Source organism: Staurois parvus, unplaced genomic scaffold, assembly GCF_062004578.1.
Source record: "Staurois parvus isolate SC_StPar_1 unplaced genomic scaffold, SC_StPar_1.0 ptg000834l, whole genome shotgun sequence".
Taxonomy (NCBI): Eukaryota; Metazoa; Chordata; class Amphibia; order Anura; family Ranidae; genus Staurois; species Staurois parvus.
In genome coordinates this window covers 291,935-312,273 of record NW_028318630.1, presented here as the reverse complement: position 1 = coordinate 312,273, position 20,339 = coordinate 291,935, and the positions used below count along the sequence as shown (strand labels likewise).

The 20,339-nt window shown below is 42.1% G+C and overlaps 1 protein-coding gene across 1 annotated transcript in view; it reads right to left on the bottom strand.

The window, feature by feature from the left end:
* LOC149443738 (dynein axonemal heavy chain 5-like) overlaps positions 1–18,051 on the bottom strand; it is a 291,780-nt gene extending 273,729 nt beyond the window's left edge. Inside the window, exons 1-3 of the mRNA XM_089655345.1 lie at positions 17,916–18,051; positions 4,050–4,204; positions 1,595–1,837 (exon numbers count right to left, since the gene is read on the bottom strand). Of these exons, the coding sequence (XP_089511471.1) occupies positions 1,595–1,837; positions 4,050–4,204; positions 17,916–18,051 (534 nt within the window). The remainder of the gene's footprint in view (positions 1–1,594; positions 1,838–4,049; positions 4,205–17,915) is intronic.
* Positions 18,052–20,339: the final 2,288 nt, after the last annotated feature.

Here is a 20,339-nt window from a genome sequence, read left to right as displayed (position 1 = left end):
GGACCAGGGCATCACTGAGCTCCTGGACAGTCTGATGTGCAACCTGGAGGCATGGGATGGATCGAAACATGATATCACAGAGGTGTTTTATTGGATTTAGGTCAGGTGAGCATGGGGGCCATTCAATGGTAGCAATTCCTTCATCCTCCAGGAACTCTCTGCATACTCTCGCTACATGAGGCCAGGCATTGCCGTGCAACAGGAGGAACCCAGGACCCACCGCACCAGGATAGGGTCTGACATTGGGTCCAAGGATTTCATCCTGATACCTAATGGCAGTCAGGGTGCCATTGTCTAGCCTGTAGAGGCCTGTGCGTCCCTCCATGGATATGCCTCTCCAGACCATCACTGACCCACCACCAAAACGGTCATGCTGAACATTGTTACAGCCAGCATAACATTCTCCACAGCTTCTCCAGACCCTTTCACATCTATCACATGTGCACAGGGTGAACCTGCTCTCATCTGTGAAAAGCAAAGGGTGCCAGTGGCGGACCTGCCAATTCTGGTGTTCAATGGCAAATGCTAATCGAGCTCTATGGTGCTGGGCAGTGAGCACAGGGCCCACTAGAGGATGTCAGGCCCTCAGACCACCCTCATGAAGTCTATTTCTGATTGTTTGGTCAGAGACATTCACTCCAGTGGCATGCTGGAGGTCATTTTGTAGGGCTATGGCAGTGCTCATCATGTTCCTCTTTGCACAAAGGAGCAGATACTGGTCCTGCTGATGGGTTAAAGACCTTCTACGGCCCTGTCCAGCTCTCCTAGAGTAACTGCCTGTCTCATGGAATCTCCTCCTTGCTCTTGACACTGTGCTGGGAGACACAGCAAACCTTCTGGCAATGGCACGTATTGATTTGCCATCCTGGAGAAGTCGGACTGCCTGTGCAACCTCTGTAGGGTCCAAGTATCGCTTCATGCTACCAGTAGTGATACTGACCCTAGCCAAATGCAAAACTAGTGAAAAACAGTCAGAAAAGATGAGTAGGGAAAAAAATGTCAGTGGCCTCCACCTTTAAAAACATTCCTGTTTTGGTGGTCATCTCATTGTTGCCCATATAGTGCACCTGTTGTTAATTTCATTAACACCAAAGCAGCTGAAACTGATTAACAACCCCCTCTGCTACTTAACTGACCAGATCAATATCCCAGGAGTTTAATCGACTTGATGCTATACTCTGATTAAAACGTGTTCCTTTAATTTTTTTGATCAGTGTATATTACTGCCCCACTGCTTTTCATCCCAGAACCGAATCTCAACCACCCCACCTACCACATAATTTATCCCTACCATCCTTACTTAGATAGATATAGACTTAGTTAAAATGGGATCCATGCAAAAACCCTTCACACACCCATCTTTCACTCTTTTTTTCCCTAGTGATATACCCCATATTACAGGGTACTGTTTGTATTATTTATACTGTTTTGGATGTATGTTGTCTAATACTCACGCACTGCTCAATAAAAGAATAAAAACATATTGAAACAGAAAAATTACAATATACAAGTGTACACAACTCAGTAATAAAATTACAAAAAAGTAATAGAGCAACAAACAAAACAAAGTTAACTGTAAAAAGTATATACTTACTGTCAGATGCTTTTCCGTGTTGTTTATAATGGCAGCTTCTTCAATGACTGCAACATATTTCTCCAGATTTGATAGAAAATGTGTGACACTCTCCTGGCTGCAGGAACCCCAGTCTTTCTGAGCCCTCAGTAAAGGTATACACAGTTCATTCAGCAAGCATTTAAGACTTTCCATTGGGTTTTCCTTAATTTCCCCACAAAATATTTCCTTTTCAATCATTGCAGCATCAATGTCATGTTTATTCTAAAGTATAAATAATTTGTGAAACAAAGTAAGAGAGATAGAGCAAGGAACATCTTTACACAAGGTCTATTATACAAAAAAAGATCTATTACAGGATGGTTAAAATTTTGGATCTCTTTCAAAAATCCCAAAATCCCAAAATGAGTTTCAACATCTACCCACAGCAAATCAGTATGCAGATAGCTATGGCTTATAATATTCTTCAACACATGAGGCCAAACCTCAGGCAATTGCAGTCCATGTGCATGTATGGGGCCCTACAACACAGGGAACAAAGAACACAAAAATTTGCCTCAAGGCAGCAACAGAATAATAACAATATACCAGAAACATTTAAGCTGTCCGTTGTTTTAGCACTTATCTTAGATTGCTTTCAGAGCAGTTTGTATACTAGAGTTATATTCAGAATGACACTAGATTTTGTGGTTAGATTGCCTTTTAGATTTAAAGTGTTACTAAACCCAGGACCCTGCATCCACTATATCTGCTCTTCCACAGTTCACAGAACATAGAAATGAAATTATTTTAGTAAATATAAATTGCTAAATATCTTTTCTCATCAACAGTATATAGCAATCTTATGACTTCTGAGTCCAGCTGAGTACTGGTTAAAGCTTGTAGGAGGCGTTTTCATTTTCCTCTGACTGTCCTATGAGGCTGCATGACCCCTGACCCTTTGTCCGGACAGTGCTGATTGGCCCTGTGCTGATCACATGCACTTCCCCCCCAAAAAAAACACTCTTTAGCCATACAAACCAAACAGCGCATGTGCAGACTTGCCACTGCTGCTCTGTACTATGGCAGATGGATTGGGGACATTAAAACAAGGTGAAGATCAGAGAAGACAGGATCAAACAGCCTTTTTATACAGTGCGGAGGATTAACCCCTTAGATTCCACAGTGAGTATAGCAAGCATGCTTTACTGCATATACAGACTGATTTTACTGTTGTGGGTTTAGTAACACTTTAAGTTATTTACACACAGGCAGAATATCAGTAGTGTGTACAGCAGCCTGTCTGGCTTCTATCGAATAGGCATGCTGGAAAATCAGCAACTGATCGGCAGCCAATCAGAGCTTTCAGCTAATGGCTCCGAGCACTGACCGGTGCATTCTAACAGGGGGGCAGTCCCCCTGTCAGAATGCAATAGCACAGCGGGGAGATCGCATTATTAGTACAGTGAGCACCTCCATTTTTTTTTCCGTTCAGCCTGCTGGATTAGAGTGAACAAAAACCTACCTGTGTGTACTAGGCTTTAGTTTAAAGGGCCATATATAGATTTTCCAATGCACCCTGCCAAATGTTTCAGTTGATTTGGCTCATTGTTGGGGTGGAGAGTTTCAGTGTTGAAATATTACTGCCTAATTTGGTTTTAGGTCTTTACATTTTTGGTGTGACAGTATAATCAGCCTCATTATTGCTGATTCTTTTTCAACATGATAGCATAATACTTATTTTTGTCACGGTAAAAAATATCTCCTGTGGTTTGAGGTTGGTTAAGGGTTAGAGATTACAAAGACAGGAAAATTTTCCAACGTGTCCCTTTGACAGAAATTCATCAACTGATCAATTTCTGTTGAGCAGGGTAACCACCAGGGTTGGCAACCATCAGTAAATTTACAGACAGTTTGTAAAAATCAGTAATTTTTAACAACTGCCTGCAAATATCAGGGGCTGATAATTTCATGTGTATTGTCATTGTTTCCATATTGTGTTTATACTGTTTAAATATTGATTGCCTTAGTTTTTAATAGGAGTTTTCAGGATGTCAGGAAAAATGTGTTCTGTCAATACATTTTCCATGTGTTGTCAGTAAAAAATATTGCAGGAGGTTGGCAACGCTGGTGACCATACACTGATCAACATTCAGCCAGTCCCTGCCGAACTCAATTTATGATACCAAACATTCTTCAGGCAGGCAAAATAATAATGTGGTTTGGCAATGCTAACAAACAATTGTGATTTTTGCAGAACTATTGTACTAAACTGTGTAAATGTAAAGTGTGGGTTTTAATGATAATCCCTTCAACTTGAAGCAGTCAGGTCTTTGCTGCACTGTATATTTTATAGTTGTGCTGCCATGCAACCCAGTATGCGTTTTGAAAGACGTCAGTCATCTTACAGAAATAATAGCACCATTCCTCAGATACAAGTCCCTAAAATCTTTTCAGGGCAGTTTGTACAGTCAAGTGGCCTGTGATGTGTATTTACCTCTGCGCGAAGAAAGTAAACTACTGTGGGAAAAGATGACTTTCTGGTGACATTTTCTAAGCTCCGTAGATCTGGTCTAAGATGAAACTGCCAGGTGAATGGATTTGCTTGGTCATAGGCTTCAATCAAAAAGAAGAGGGCCTGTTGTCCTTCAGCTTAAAAAAAAAAAGGAGAGATGTTCAACATAAGCATATGTTGAGTAATTATCTATTGAGGCAAGATAAATTATTTAGTAAAATAAAAGCATTTTCACAGAACATATTATGCTTTTGTGGAATTACTAAAACAAATAACATCAATTGCTGTTCTGATCTCCTTTAATATAAATCTAAACATCCAGAGCTTCCTCTGACATGTTTGTGGACTGTGTAAGATCATACTATAGATCAACATGTAAGAGAGGATTTGCAGTTAGCTGGGTGTTGGCGCCAAAAGCACAGGTCCCTGCCCCGCTCCTTTCCTGCTAGACCAGTGACCCTTCTGCTGAGGCTGTACCCTTTGCAGAGGCCTCTACACAACATTCCTGGCCATTGACCTTTATATCCCCAAAGGAAATGTCCACACACAAAAAGGGTTTTTGCACTTTACTAGTGGTATTTGGAAATTTGGCGCAACAGTCACATCACGTTATTATTATTATTATACAGGATTTATATAGAGCCAACAGTTAGCTCAGCACTTTACAATATAAAGGGAGACAATACAGCAACAATACAGTTCAATACAAGAGGGTTAGGAGGGCCCTGCTCCTTGGAGCTTACAATCTTAGAGGGAGGGGCTAGTGGTACAAAAGGTAGTAACTGTGGGGGATGAACTGGTAGGAGGAGTAGAAGATTCCATTATTGGCTGAGGGCAGAATAGGCTTCCCTGAAAAGATAGGTTTTCAGAGATCGCCTAAAAGTGAGCAGAGTCTGATAAACTGGGGTAGAGAGTTCCAGAGGATGGGGGAAGCTCTGGAGAAGTCCTGGAGACGAGCATGGGAGAAGGTGTCAAGGGAGCTAGAGAGTAGGAGGTCGTGCGAGGAGTGGAGAGTACAGTTTGGGTGATATTTGGAGACAAGATTGGTGATGTAATTTGGGGCAGAGTTATACATGGTTTTATATGTTATTGTTAATGTTTTGAATTTTATCCGTTGGGCAATGGGAAGCCAGTGGAGGTATTGGCAGAGAGGGATGGCAGATATGGAACGGTTATTAAGGTGGATGAGTCTGGCAGCAGCATTCATGATAGACGTTGACATATTAGGGGTCACTTGACAATACATAGCCAATTACATTTAGTGTATGGTCCGAAGTAATGAGATAGCATCATGCAGAACTTTAAATCAGCCATCATCCCTCTACCAGTCTCTCCTCATACCCAATGTCATTAGTACTCACTGGCATGTGATCTCTGTAGTCACCTCCTTCATAGGTACACCTTTCCCAGGACCCACCAGGGTGCAATCCAGCCTAGCCCCACTTTCATAAGAGTCAGGAAGTCCACCGCCAGCTCTTCTGGGGGGTTCAAGTCTACCTCTCCCTGGCCTCAAGCCCTCCCCAGGGCCTCCATGTGCTGGTTATATCTGTACTGGTGTGGGGTGTTTGGCTGCCATGCCCCAACTGCACTAAGACTCCTCCCAACATGGCTTATATATTGGCACTGACTCATCCATTAAATCACTGCAAGTGGGTTCTAACTAAACGGGGCCTAGCACCTGATGACACTATCTTCTGTAACCAGATACTGTTCTAGAACAGAGCCACCTAGTGGTAGACTAGCCAACTGCACCCATCTACAACCAAGAATTACGGTTTGTGTTAGTCCTAAAAAACATTACACTGACTACTCATACTGACGCATCTTCTTAACAATACAATCTGTGTGCTCTTGTGCATTGGTGTAAGGATCACTTACTTTCTACTGCCAAGTGATATTTTGTCAACTCATTTTACCATAGCAGCAGAGAAATGTCCCAGTCTGTTGGAGGTTTTCTTCAATTATATCTATTATAAAGTCACCCTGGTTCCATCCTGGATTGGATAGTGGAGCTTATAAGGTCTGGGTTAACAGAGGGCTCTCTTACAATAAATCACCTACTAAACCAAACTGCTTTCACATTTGTTAGATTAGTAAAGTAAACCACTTTTATACCTCCCTTCTTAATTAATATAAGAGATGTAATCCATTGGAGAAATCGTTTTTCAAAAAAGTGCAACTTAAGAAAAAAGTATCAACTCTCTGTAGACAAATAGTCTGTGTCCTTTCAGACCCTTCTCGGTTATATTAATAAATTGGAATGCAAACTAGACCCTCCACTTACCTAAGAACAAAAATGCAAGTCAGAGCACCAGCATATGCTTCATCAATCAGTTCTAAAATTGAAGAAACCAACCTGAAACTATTAATAGTTTGGTACATAGTACCATCACAATTGCACCATGCCTGGCCACACCTTCCAATTTCATGCTGGAATGATAGCAGCCAAGTAGGTTCCTGCAACCACATTTGGTACACAATGAAGATAAAACAAGAGTGGTTCTCAATCTCCAACCCTGGACTACACTATTCCACTGTATGTAGGGAATGGCTAATGGATTAATACTGCACTATAGAAGGCATAACCAGGGTCGGTGCTAGACTACTTTAATCTCTAGGCAAGACCAGCTACTTGCGCCCCCCCCAAAAAAAATAAAAATTAAAAAAAAAACTGTAGAAAATATTAAATCTACAAAACATGAAACTGCTACATTTCTTTTAATTTGCAAAAATTAGTGCCGTGAGATTCAACCAGCACCAAAGTTAAAGGCAAAATCAGTGTCACGGACAGGCTGTATCTGTGGCTGGCAGTGTCAGGGTGACAGTTGCAGTGGGTGGAGGATGATGGATCCACACTCTGACAGATCCCAGGCTGGAATTCCCCAGGCAATGGGGCAGATAAAATGCTGTGACAGCAGGCAGCCCAGCCCACACACACATACAGAGAACACCTGAACTGAGTGATCCCACACAGTGACAGATCATGACACCACCAACACTGACACAGATCAGCAGGCCCAGCAGGCACTAGAAGAGCAGGCTGTGGGATTGTGATGATGTCATTCTCATCACATGTGATGGATGGCCTGCAGGCCAGGTCATGCTTGCAAAGACACGAAACATCAGAGTCAGATAGCACCTTGCTCCACAGGCACGGCTCTGCCTCTGCTGATGAATGGGAAGAGAAGGGCTGGAACTCCACAGTGACCAACAGCCACCAGCTGACTTGCAGTAAGGGACTGAGTCTGAGAGAAACACTGGAAGGAGCAGCAGCTCAGCTGCTACACTGGCCCCAAACACCCAGCATCTTCCTCTGTCCTTTCTTCCTCTCCTCTGCCACCCCTCCCCTCAGCTGAAGGATCATTTATGACATGGCAGTGTCTCACACAGAGTACAGGCCTGCGCAGTTCCTAGGCGCCCCTAGGTGGCAGTGCACACTAGGCGGCTGCCTAGTTTGCCTAGTGGAAGCACTGGCCCTGGGCATAGCACATCACAGACAAGATAGATATTCAGAATTCTATCAGACGCTCTGACATGCCTTACATTAAAAAGCTTCTCACCATTCATTTGGGAATGGAAAAGATTTCAAGCATAAAACTCAATAAAACAGAAAAAGGGGTCCTAACACTAAATGTTTGTATTTACTGTATATGATAGTTCTACAATACTGGTGCCTGGTAGATCTTGCTTTCACATAGTCTCGCTTTTGTTAATCCACTTATTGTTGACAGATGAAGTGGATTGCTAGCCAGCATCACCTAGTTGTACCACTCCAGACCGTAGATTAACTCCTCTTTAACCAGCAACCTGGAGACTTCCTTCCTCAGGGGATCTGGCTCCTGTTCCTTTAAATGAGATGAACAGTCACTAGCAGGGGGATGATCTGGTTTCCCACTAAAGTGCTTCTTCCCCTATCCACTGAGGGGGTGCAGGTGTACTCACTCAGATCCTCTCTTGTTCTGCTTGTGGGATGGCTGCTGCTACCAGGCCTATCAGCTGGGCTGCTCCTTTAGTGCCATACAGGTGGTCCTTGCTCAGGGGTCAATGAGTCCCGAGTTTTCCTCCTTTCCAGCTCCAGGCTCGCAGGCAGGCCCCATCCCACTAGGCAGCCTTCCTCTTCCAGCCTTACATCTTCCTCTCCACACTCCTCTCTCACCACCACCCTTCTCACACTCCTGCTACTGAGCAGGCTCCTACACTATTAAGAGTGTCCAGCCCCTTGCCAAGCCTTCTGTTGGGGATTGGCTAGGACCCTTCAAGAGTGAAATCAGCCACTCCTCAGATCCACCCACTGCCTCCAAGGCGCTCCTCCGAAACCCTCAGAGCAGGGGGAAATTCCAGAGAGGCTGGTCTGCAGAATCTCTCAGCCTTGACCACAATTTGGTCCCTATGGCTATAACATCTAAGCCGCTAACAGCTCCTGTCTAACCATAAGGATCTAGCTCTCCCTAGCTAAACTAGGAGGGTGCTACACATCTCTTTTACCCTCTGCCTTTAAATGTTTCTATTGCTACCCTTGGTGGATGGTACACAAGTCACTTTATATTCTATTGGATTCCCCACTCAGCTTGTGTAACTGGCATGCTTTTGACACTTTACCATCGAAAACTGACAATACTGTTATTTTTTTTTAATTATATCTTTATTAATTTTTTTATATAATACAAATACATTGCATACCATCATCATTCAATACAAAAATCTATACTTAAATATATTCCCTATCCCCACGTTTACCCCCTTTTCCTCCAACCCCTCCCTCCCCCCTCCTCTTGTCTTCTATGTCCTTCCGTTTACTTCTAGTTCTTCTTTTGTTAATCTATCTTACTACTTCCCCTCCTTGTCTTTTCCCTCTTTCTTTCTGTCTTCTCCAGCTTCCTATTTATTTTCCTTTACTTTTATTCCTTTATATTCCAACCACTTCTAGAAACCTTTTTGTTTTTTTGAAAATATGCCATCCTTCCCAGACCTTTTTCCATTTTGTCCTCATCTATTTGATACAATTCTTCCATCTTGTATACAGTATATATATTCAACTCTATCCAACCAATCTTTTACTTTTGGAGGTTCTGTTGTTTGCCAGTATTTAGGAATAAGACTTTTGACCACATTTAAAAGATGAAACAGTATCATATTTTTATATTGTTTCACCGAAAGCTCTGATTTGTAAAATAGGCAAACCCACAAGTCCATCGCCACACTTATTTTCTGAATCGCTTGTATATATTTTCCTCCAAAACTGCTGTATTTTGGGACACTCCCACCAGATATGTACCATTGTACCCTAACTCCCGTATCCCCTCCAACACTGGGATGGGGCCTCTGGGCTTAGTTTATGCATCACATTAGGTGTAATATACCATCTTTCCAGACATTTATAATTAATTTCAGCTACATTCATATTCACTTCCCCATGTGTTAAACTTAATATTTTACTTTTTTGTTGCTCGTTCAATTTTGTTCCAAGCTCCAATTCCCACTTCTCCAAAAACTTTGGGGATCCCAATCCCTCTATTTCAGTAAGGATTCTATATATCCTGGAAGTAGTGTGTTTTTGTATTCTATTTTTACTCAACAGTTGTTCTAAAGGGTACATTTCTTCCTTTGTTCTTAGCGGTTGTGGGAGCTTTGCAACAAAATGTCTTATTTGACTGTAGCCACTCATCTATTATAGAAAGTATACCCTTCTTACGCTTCAAATCATGTAAAGAACATAAAACCCTCTTATCCACAATATCTTTTAAACGTGAATTTCTATCAATTATCCATTTCCCTGAAATATTGTTATTTCCAGGCGGAAAAGACTCAGTTCCCGCCAACGGATTGAAAGTGAATTAAACTTCCAGTCCTTCTGCTTATGCATTTCATCCCATATCCTAAATACATTCTGTGTCAAAGTACTTGTATCTTCACCCCATGTGCGAAATTCCTGTGGTATCCAAATATACTTATATAATGGTGCTTTACTAAGTGAACTCTCCATTTTTCCCAACTTCTCCCGTGTGTGTCATATATTCAATCTGCAATTCATGATAATATCACTGAATTATAATATCTCTTAAGGTCTGGCATATTTAATCCCATTTTTTTTTTGTTATTGCATAAAACGTCGTATTTAATCCTTGGTTTTTTGTTATTCCACACATTTTTTTAAGAAACCTAAAATATGATCCCTGGAGAGATATTGGGAGCATAATAAATTTATACAAAACTTTTGGTACTACTATCATCTTAATTATATTTATCCGACCTATCCAGGACAGCTTTCCCATGGAGGCATTCTCCAGTTCACCCTTTATCTCATTTATTAACGGGATGTAATTTACCTGATATAAGTTTTTTTCATAGGCGATGTTGGTTTTATTCCCAAATACTTTAATTCTTTTTCTTTTCATTTAAAGGGAATTCTTTTTGTAGTATTTGTTTCTCCATCTTTGGAAAATTTATATTTAAGATCTCACTTTTCGAGGGATTGATTTTCAGGTTAAATGACTCTCTGTATTCTTTCAATTTTCTGATTAGGTTTGGTAATGTTAATCTGGGGTTTGCTATATAAAACAGCATATCATCTGCATATGCTGCCACTTTATGTTCAATATCCCCCATCCACATTCCCTTGACATCCATACTATTTGTAACAGTAGCTAGTAGCGGTTCTCGGGAGATCACAAACAACAGCGGGGATAAGGGACATCCCTGCCTAGTTCCATTGTGCATCTTAAAAAATTTGGATAACGAGCCGTGTACCATCGCTGCCACTGAGGCACTCCTATATCGCTCTTTTATCCACTGCATCATTCTAGGCCCTATTCCTAATGTTCTCAGCGTATCAAACATAAAACCCCAAACTACTCTGTCGAAAGCTTTTTCAGCATTTATCGACAGAATAATTCCTGGTACCTCTCCTCTGTCAACCTTTTGTAGGATAAGCAGTGTTCTTAAGCCATTATCCTTACCCTCTCTACCTAGGATGAAACCCACTTGGTCTAAGTTTATCCAGTTGGACATCAACTCTTTCATCCTTGTTGCTAATACCTTCGCATACAATTTTGTGTCAGTATTCAACAGAGATATAGGTCTGTAACTGGTACACTGAGACCAATCTTTCCCTTCCTTGGGTATAACCATGATGCCTGTAACGACTCCTCCCTCATCTTTGTCTCATCTCCCAGAGCGTTCATATAAGTGCACAGTTTAAGTGCTAATTGTTCTTTAAACTTCTTGTAGTATCCCACTGTGAATTCATTGGGACTTGGGCTCTTCCCTACAGCTCTGTCCTTTCATGCTATGTTGACTTCTATTAATATTGGGCTATCTAAAGCTGTTAATCTGGCTTTATCCACTCTAGGTATACTGGCCTCATTCAGATACGTCTGACTTTTCTCTCTTCTCTTCTTCTGATTCCTTCTGGTTTTTAACTTCTAACCCATATAGCCTACTGTAGAATCTCTGAAATGTGTAGGCTATATTGGTGGTTGAAAAAAACATTTCTTCTTTTTCATTTTTAAAATCTATGAAGTTTTTTGATTTCTTCTCCTTCAACTTCCTCATTAAGTATTTTTCTGGTCTGTTCCCCCACCGATTTCTTTCCTTCGAGACCAAGTTAAAGGTTTTCCTTGTTTCTCATTCCATGAAGTCTTTTAACGCCTCTCTTTTTAATACTGCCTCTTGTTGTAACTCTGTATTTAACTTCTTTTTATGTAATTGTTCCAACTGATGAAGTTCTTCCGTTAAAGTCCTAATTCTTTTCCCACGATCTTTCTTTATCTCCGCCCCTATTGCTATCAGTATACCCCTTATATAGGCTTTATGCGCTTCCCAAACTATGGCAATAGACTCCTCCACAGTCTCATTAATCTTAAAATATTTAACTATTTCCTGTTTTACTCTACTTTCCATTTCTGGGTCTTGTAAGATGGTCTCAATTAATCGCCACATATTTATTTTATTCTGTTCCCTTCCGAACTGTAGTCTCATTGTGACAGGAGAATGGTCCAATATAGACATTACCTCTATATTAGTTTTCACCAGAGACTCTAAGAGTCTTTGTTCGATCAACATATAATCCAATCTTGAATACATCTTATGCGTCGCAGAGAAGAAGGCATAGTTTCTTTCCTTGGGGTGTTCAACCCTCCAAGCATCCATCAACTGGCATTATTGTAACTTTTTTCTAATATTCTTTAGACTCGTCATAATCACACTACCACTTTCAAAATCTGTAAGTTTGGTCAATATTCCTTTCAAGTATACCGTCAGATTTTAGTAGGACAATATATATTTACTAATGTACATTCTTTTCCCTGAAAACTTCCTCTTAAAAATAAGAAGTGGCCTGCTAGGTGTACCATCTTTCCATCTAGAGTAAATTTTATATTTTTTCCAAGCCTATCGCCACTCCCTTTGCCCATTTTATTGGGGAGTCCGTATAATACCAGGTCGGTAAGAATTTAGAGTATAACTCAATATTTAAGTCCTGGGATATACCGTATTTTTCGCTCCATAAGATGCACTTTTTTCCCCTCAAAAAAGGGGGGAAAATGTCAGTGCGTCTTATGGAGCGAATATGGAGTGGCCGGTCCGGTATTTCCACAGCCGTCGTGTCAGAATACCGGGCTGGCCGCTCAGCTCTGCAGCGGGACCTTACCTGTTCCTCGCTCCATAGCTGCGCAGTCTTCCCGTGCCAGCTTCTTTAGTGTGGGCTCTCGGCTTGACAGCCAGGTGCCCAGTGCGCATGCACGAGTAGCGCTGCACTTTGTGAATGGTACGGCATCTTCTGGGACACATGACAGGTCCCAGAAAACGGCGGACCAATCACAAAGCGCAGCGCTTCTCGGGCATGTGCACTGGGCACCCGGCTGTCAGCCGGGTGCCCACACTAAAGGGAGGACAACTCCGCGAAAGTGGGAGCAGGTACCTGTCAAATTCAGGTACCCACTCCCCCTCCCTCCCCAAAGGTCAGCAGTCATTTCCTGTACTGTCCGCAGTCTCTGGTCATTTCCTGTACTGTCCGCAGTCTCTGGTCATCTCCTGTACTGTCCGCAGTCTCTGGTCATCCCCTGCACTGTCCGCAGTCTCTGGTCATCTCCTGCACTGTCCGCAGTCTTTGGTCATCCCCTGCACTGTCCGCAGTCTCTGGTCATCTCCTGCACTGTCCGCAGTCTCTGGTCATCCCCTGCACTGTCCGCAGTCTTTGGTCATCCCCTGCACTGTCCGCAGTCTTTGGTCATCTCCTGCACTGTCCGCAGTCTCTGGTCATCTCTTGTACTGTCCGCAGTCTCTGGTCATCCCCTGTACTGTCCGCAGTGTCTTGGTCATCCCCTATACTGTCCGCAGTCTCTGGTCATCCCCTGTACTGTCCGCAGTCTCTGGTCATCTCCTGTACTGTGTCCGCAGTCTCTGGTCATCTCCTGTACTGTGTCCCCAGTCTCTGGTCATCTCCTGTACTGTGTCCACAGTCTCTGGTCATCTCTTGTACTATGTCTGCAGTCTCTGGTCATCTCCTGTACTGTGTCCGTAGTCTCTGGTCATCTCTTGTACTGTGTCCGCAGTCTCTGGTCATCTCCTGTACTGTGTCTGTAGTCTCTGGTCATCTCCTGTACTGTGTCCGTAGTCTCTGGTCATCTCCTGTACTGTGTCCGCAGTCTCTGGTCATCTCCTGTACTGTGTCTGCAGTCTCTGATCATCTCCTGTACTGTGTCCGTAGTCTCTGGTCATCTCCTGTACTGTGTCCGTAGTCTCTGGTCATCTCCTGTACTGTGTCTGTAGTCTCTGGTCATCTCCTGTACTGTGTCTGTAGTCTCTGGTCATCTCCTGTACTGTGTCTGTAGTCTCTGGTCATCTCCTGTACTATGTCTGCAGTCCCTGGTCATCTCCTGTACTATGTCCGCAGTCTCTGGTCATCTCCTGTACTATGTCCGCAATCTCTGGTCATCTCCTGTACTATGTCCGCAGTCTCTGGTCATCTCCTGTACTATGTCCGCAGTCTCTGGTCATCTCCTGTACTATGTCCGCAGTCTCTGGTCATCTCCTGTACTATGTCCGCAATCTCTGGTCATCTCCTGCACTGTGTCCGCAGTCTCTGGTCATCTCCTGTACTGTGTCCGCAGTCTCTAGTCATCTCCTGTACTATGTCTGCAGTCTCTGGTCATCTCCTGTACTATGTCTGCAGTCCATTGGTTCAGAATATTTTTTATCTTGTTTTCTGCCTCTAAAACCTAGGTGCGCCTTATGGTCAGGTGCGTCTTATGGAGGGAAAAATACGGTATGTGTCTCCTGAAGAAACACCACTTCTATCAATCGTTGGCCTATTTCCCTTAAAACCTTATGTCTTTTCGTTTGTATATATAATCCTTTTACATTATATTTCATAAAGTTAACCATATTTTTTCCTCTCATTTTAACAATTTTCCTCTTTGTATCATTTATAGGGGCTGAAGTAAACAATATTTTGGAGTAAGAGGACCTTCCCTTTCTTCCTTCTCCCCCCCCACCCCCCATTCCCACTGACCTATTTTTGGTCCTTGAATCAACTGTGATCCACAGCCACAGTTGATTCCTTCTTCTGGGTAAAACTCTGAGCATGCATGCCCCTTCAGACCCCGATCTCTCATATATAGGTCCGGACTTGGCAGCATGATTGGTCTCCCTACTGCCCGCCGTGGTGCCAGACATGGTGGGAGAAACATGGTGGAGAGGGGGCGCGAGAAAAAAAAAAGGAGGGGGGGAAGGAACCCATATTACAGGGAGTAAGAAACATCCCCTTTGGGTCCTCCACCCCCTGCTACTCTCTCACTTCCCCTCCACCTATATCATTTTACTAACTCTTTGCCATTTCTCCTCTGCTACTCTTATGTTCTCTTGTTCTCCAACAGACCATCCTTTCATATCTAAAGTCTGTAGTTCTAATTTTTCACAAAAGTCATTAAGATCTTCTGGAAATCTCAGTGTCACTGATTTCCAATCCTTCCACCCAATCAAGCATGCCGGGAATCCCCATATCTAAATCCAAAAGCAAAAATTTTTTAATATTGCAGCTTGCTAGTTCTTGTGGCGGCTGCATTAGACTTCCTTTTTTGTTTTTTTTTTATATTTTATTTTCACCTGGTGGTTCAGTCAGTAAGTCTGTTTTTTTCAACTTCCTTTAACAGACAATGCTGTCCAGCAAAATTGGCAATGAGAGGGTTGAAGCAAACCATTTACCAGTGAAAATGGTCAGCTTTTGTTCATTTACATAAAACCTTTTTCCCAAAAGGAAAAACGTCTGTATTCTTAACTACTTAAAAAGCATTAGCTGGAGTTAATTTTTTAAAGCGTAATAAACCCTGCAAGACAATGGCATAATGTGCTAGCATGCATCTCATACTAGCACATTCTTATTATTATACAGGATTTATATAGCGCCAACAGTTGCTCAGCGCTTTACAATATAACGGGAGACAATACAGCAACAATACAGTTCAATACAAGAGGGTTAAGAGGGCCCTGCTCCTTGGAGCTTATAATCTAACAGGGAGGGGCTGGTGGTACAAAAGGTAATAACTGTGGGGGATGAACTGATGAGAGAAATAGAAGATTTGGTTATTAGCTGAAGGCAGGATAGGCTTCCCTGAAGAGATATGTTTGCAGAGATCGCCTAAAAGTGAGCATAGTAGACAATAGTTGGAGAGATTGGGGTAAAAAGTTCCAGAGGATGTGGGAGGCTGTGGAGAAGTCCTGGAGACAAGCATCGGAAGAGGAGACCAAGGAGCTAGAGAGCAGGAGGTCGTGGGAGGAGCGGAGAGGACGATTTGGGTGATATTTGGAAACAAGATCGGTGATGTAATTTGGGGCAGAGTTATAAATGGTTGTATATGTTATTGTTAATGTTTTGAATTTTATTCCTTGGGCAATGGGAAGCCAATGGAGAGATTGGCAGAGAGGGATGGCAGATATGGAACGGTTAGTAAGGTGGATGAGTCTGGCAGCAGCATTCAAGATATACTGAAGAAGGGATAGCCTGCAATTAGGTGGGCCAATGAGGAGGGAGTTACAATAGTCAATAATAATAGTCATTATGAAGTACTTACCTTAGAACAAAGCCCTCCAGTGGCGTGCTTTCACTGCTGGCAGGGCTTCCACCTTCACTTGATCTTCCTTCCGTGTTCGCGTGCTCCGGTCATCTGACTGGTTGAGCTGCGATGACATCACTCCCTCGCATGCACACAGGAGTTTTGGCCATGGCACGGAGCTCTGAAAAGGTGGCACAGGCATGCTGTCCCTTCAGAGTGCATACACCAGTGATGTCACCAGCTGCAATCAGTGTGAATATCTACTTATCCATGCAAGTTTAGTAGATATTTACTGTACCTACAGGGAAGCTTTATTATAGGCTTACCTGTAGGTACAAGAAAATACTACTTCCACTTCAACTTGTTAGGCACTTATGAAAAGTCCATCTAAATCTACTAGGCAATCTAACACTACCCTCTGCAGACAATGCTGCTGTCCAAAGGTGTCTCTGTTGCTCCTCCACAGATAGAGGCGTCAACCCAAGATAGTAAGTGTGGTATTCGGCCAAGATATAGCCGAATACCCGTTGACAAAGAGCTATTGCTCGAAACGCGTCTGGGTCAGGCTTCAGCTGATTGACGCATGCACTGCCGGCACCACGAGACGCCCGGCGGTTACTACACATAGGGTCAGTATTCTTTTTTGCTTCTTCCATACCTGTATTTGCTGTTTATGTGTGGGAATAAATGTACCCTTGAGACATACTGCACTATTGGCCTCCTTTGCTTTCTTCTGAGCTCCTGAGGGAGCCAGGTATCTTGGAGAGTGGTGATCATCAAAGGAGGAGGCTGATTGCAAGGTTTTGGACTAAGAAGGGGACCTGACCAGATCTGACCAGACCCTGGATGAGAGATTGGAGATCTTATATACGAGAGAAAAGCGCACAAAGGTTGCGCATTTGGTGAGTGCGCAATTTGTACCCCCATTTTTTCACCGTGCACACAGTCGGTGTTGCCTGGAAAGCATCAGAACGTTTGGAGGTTTATTCACATCCTCACATTGAACTCTTGTTTGGATATTATCCTTTCCTCACGTTCACCAGACACATCAGTAGTGTTTATTATCTATATGCACTATGTCACCTTGAACTTTTATGTGTTATAATCATCTTTATTTACTTGTATATTAGCGCTGCACCTTTTATATACTGTTGATTGGGAGGTCTTATATGGTGCCTTTGGTGTACAGCTGCTGTCTTTTTATGAGGCGCTCGCTTATCTATATATTTTAATTAAGTGTGTTATCTGACAAATCACCAGGTGAAAATGAAGACAAAACAAGCCTGAAAAAAAACTACAGCAGCCACCACATTTAAAGATTTGAAGTCTGAAAAATATGAATTTTTTTTTTTCATATTTAGATAAACTCTAATTGTAAATTTAACATTGTTAGTGTACTGTCTCTAATTTTGTAAACATTTCTCTAATACACATTTTTCCTGTTAAATATGTATGTATCAACTGCAGCACAGCGGTGTGTATTCTGTATATACAGCATACTAAAAACATTGGTGCGTGTTCAGCCTAAAGCTGATAATCATTGCATTAACCTTTTAAAAGAATGTATACTTTTGAAATGTGTAAACATATTATCAGTAAGAAAAAGAAATTCTTTCTATTAGTCTAAACAAGGAGAATTTTTATGGATCTAGGTTTTTTTATGTTTTCAATTTAAAATCAATATCTCCCAGATGCAGCAGCAATGCATGTTATGCAACAAGCTCTTATACTATTTTAGTTCGCTGCGACATGAACAATATCAGATCTTAGGAATAATCATTTAGTATGATATACAGACCCTGGAGAAAGCTGTTGATAAGTTGCAGATTGTTGGCTTCTAATATGAAGGCTTCCAATGCTGTGGAACTGTCCTGTCCTGCAGTGTGGAAAGCCTGCTGCACTTTGCCTGCTATCCACCAGTGCCTCTCATCCATTTCTTCAACTTTTCACTGCAGAAAACTTAGAAAACTCTGCTTCTTCATGAGAAAAAAAAAAGTATTTGAAAGGAGTTATATCAGAACCCAGCAAAGTTGTATCTGTTGTCAAGGCCAACAGTAAACAGTCTCTAACAATGAACATCTCTCTAGTGGTAACCCTTTCATTAACTCCTGGGGACAGTAACAAAAGAAGCTGTGTTTGTAAACCTTCAGATATGCTGCCTGTTATGGACTGTGTACACTAGAAATAACCTAGAGAAAACTAATAAAACAGCTAGACATTTACACATACAATTCATTTTATTTCTCTGAAAGTCAACACCATCAAATAAAAAATGACGGCAGCTGCAATACCAACAGTGTGCCTAATGCTAAAAAAAAAAAAATTATGTAAAAAAAACAGTACAAAAAAAAAAATCACCCACAAATAATGTGGAGATGTAACAAATAAGAAAACGGAGTGATAGCAGATAGTACTAAAACTGGCCATAGATGGATAGAATTTCTTATGAAAAATATTGTTTGCGCTATAAGCAAAAAAAGAGCAAAAAATTAAAAAAAAAAGTTTTTCTTTGTTTCTATTTTAAACTTTTGCAAACAGGTAATTTTTCTCCATCACTGATGTACGTTGATGAGGCTGTACTGATAGGCAGCACTGATGGGCACTAAGGTGGCATGGATAGGCAGCACTGATAGGCGGCATTGATAGGCAGCACTGATGAGCTGGCACTGATGATGCTGCACTGATAGGCAGCACTGCTGGGCACTGATCATCAATGCCAATCCCTTCGCTGACAATTGCCAGTTCTCAGCAGTACTTTCCTCATGATGTGACAGCGTGAGGAAAGTGCAGCCAGTAATCGGCAACTGTATTTACCCAGTGATCTGCTGTGTCATTGGACACAGCTGATCACGTAGTAAAAGGCAGAGTGATTGGCCGTTTACCATATCACATGATCAGCTGTGTCCTTAGGACACAGCAATCACCGGCGGTGCCAGGTGCGCACCACTGGGGGGCCTGCGGGTGGGGGGCATGTTCTGGAATGACATCCATGGATGTTGTCCCAGAATTAGACAACCGCGCTGTAGCCGTCCCTCGGCTATAGCGCAACTGGGAACTAGTTAAACATGCACCAAAAATGCATTTTTTTGCATTTATTGCTTTTTTTTTTCTTAAACGTGAACTTAGCCTTTAAAGAAAAATTCCAGTTATAGAGAAATCTAAAGCTGGCCATACACACACTGAGTAGATTTACTAAAACCCGTGCACACAGAATCTGTGCATGGTAGCCAATTAGCTTCCAACTGGAAGCTGATTGGTTTCTAGGCAGAGTTGCACCAGATTGTGCACTCTCAAGTTTTAGTAAATAACCCCCACAGATTTTGTTTTTTCACCCTGTGGACTGAACTAAACACTGAAAGCACATCAAAAACTGATCAGTGTGAAAGGGCCCTGAATTCAAATGAAAATTTTCTAAACACACCAAAACTGGCCAGACAAGGATCAAATTTCATCAGGAACCATACAAATTTTGTTCAGTGGGTGCCCTGTCAGCACCCTCCCAACATCGTTCAATTGAAAAATTAAAGGCACCAGGGGGATAATTGCCATCCATACAGTGCTTTCATTCACCAGCTATCAAAATACAATAACTGCAGTGGGAGAGTCATCCATCTGTGCTGTTTAGCCTGTATGGAGGAATCTGTTTTCTGTTTTTTTTTTTTTTTTTTAATTCAGTCTTCAGGGTGAACAAACAAAATCTGTGTGTGCATGGCCAGCTTTAGATTTCTCTATAGCTTGAATTTTTCTTTAAAGGAGAAGTTCACCTTTAAGAAAAAAACAAATACACATATTTTTGCAGGAAAAAAATATGCATTTTTACCCCACAGGAGCCTGTAGAGTATTGCATCTGCGATCAGTGGATTGTCGGTGCAATGTCAGGCTCCTACATGCACTTCCTCCAGCTCTCTGACCATACCTCTGAACAGGCTTTCAGTTGGAGATCTGGAGGAAGTGTCAATGGAATACGAGTACGCTGATTACCTTGTGTTCCATTGAGAATTACAAGACCATCTGCCACGTTGGCAGATGGGATTTGAAGTTTATTGATTCACAGATCTTATCAATTTTAAAAGTGATAGCAGCTATGGGAGAGAAGAAGCCCACACACTTTGACAGGGAGTGGGCTTGGGGTTAATGCTACACCCTATATACAGATGTAACATTGCTAAAAGTGAACTTGGTCTTTAAGATGCTCTCAGTCTGAACTTAACCACTCACCAAC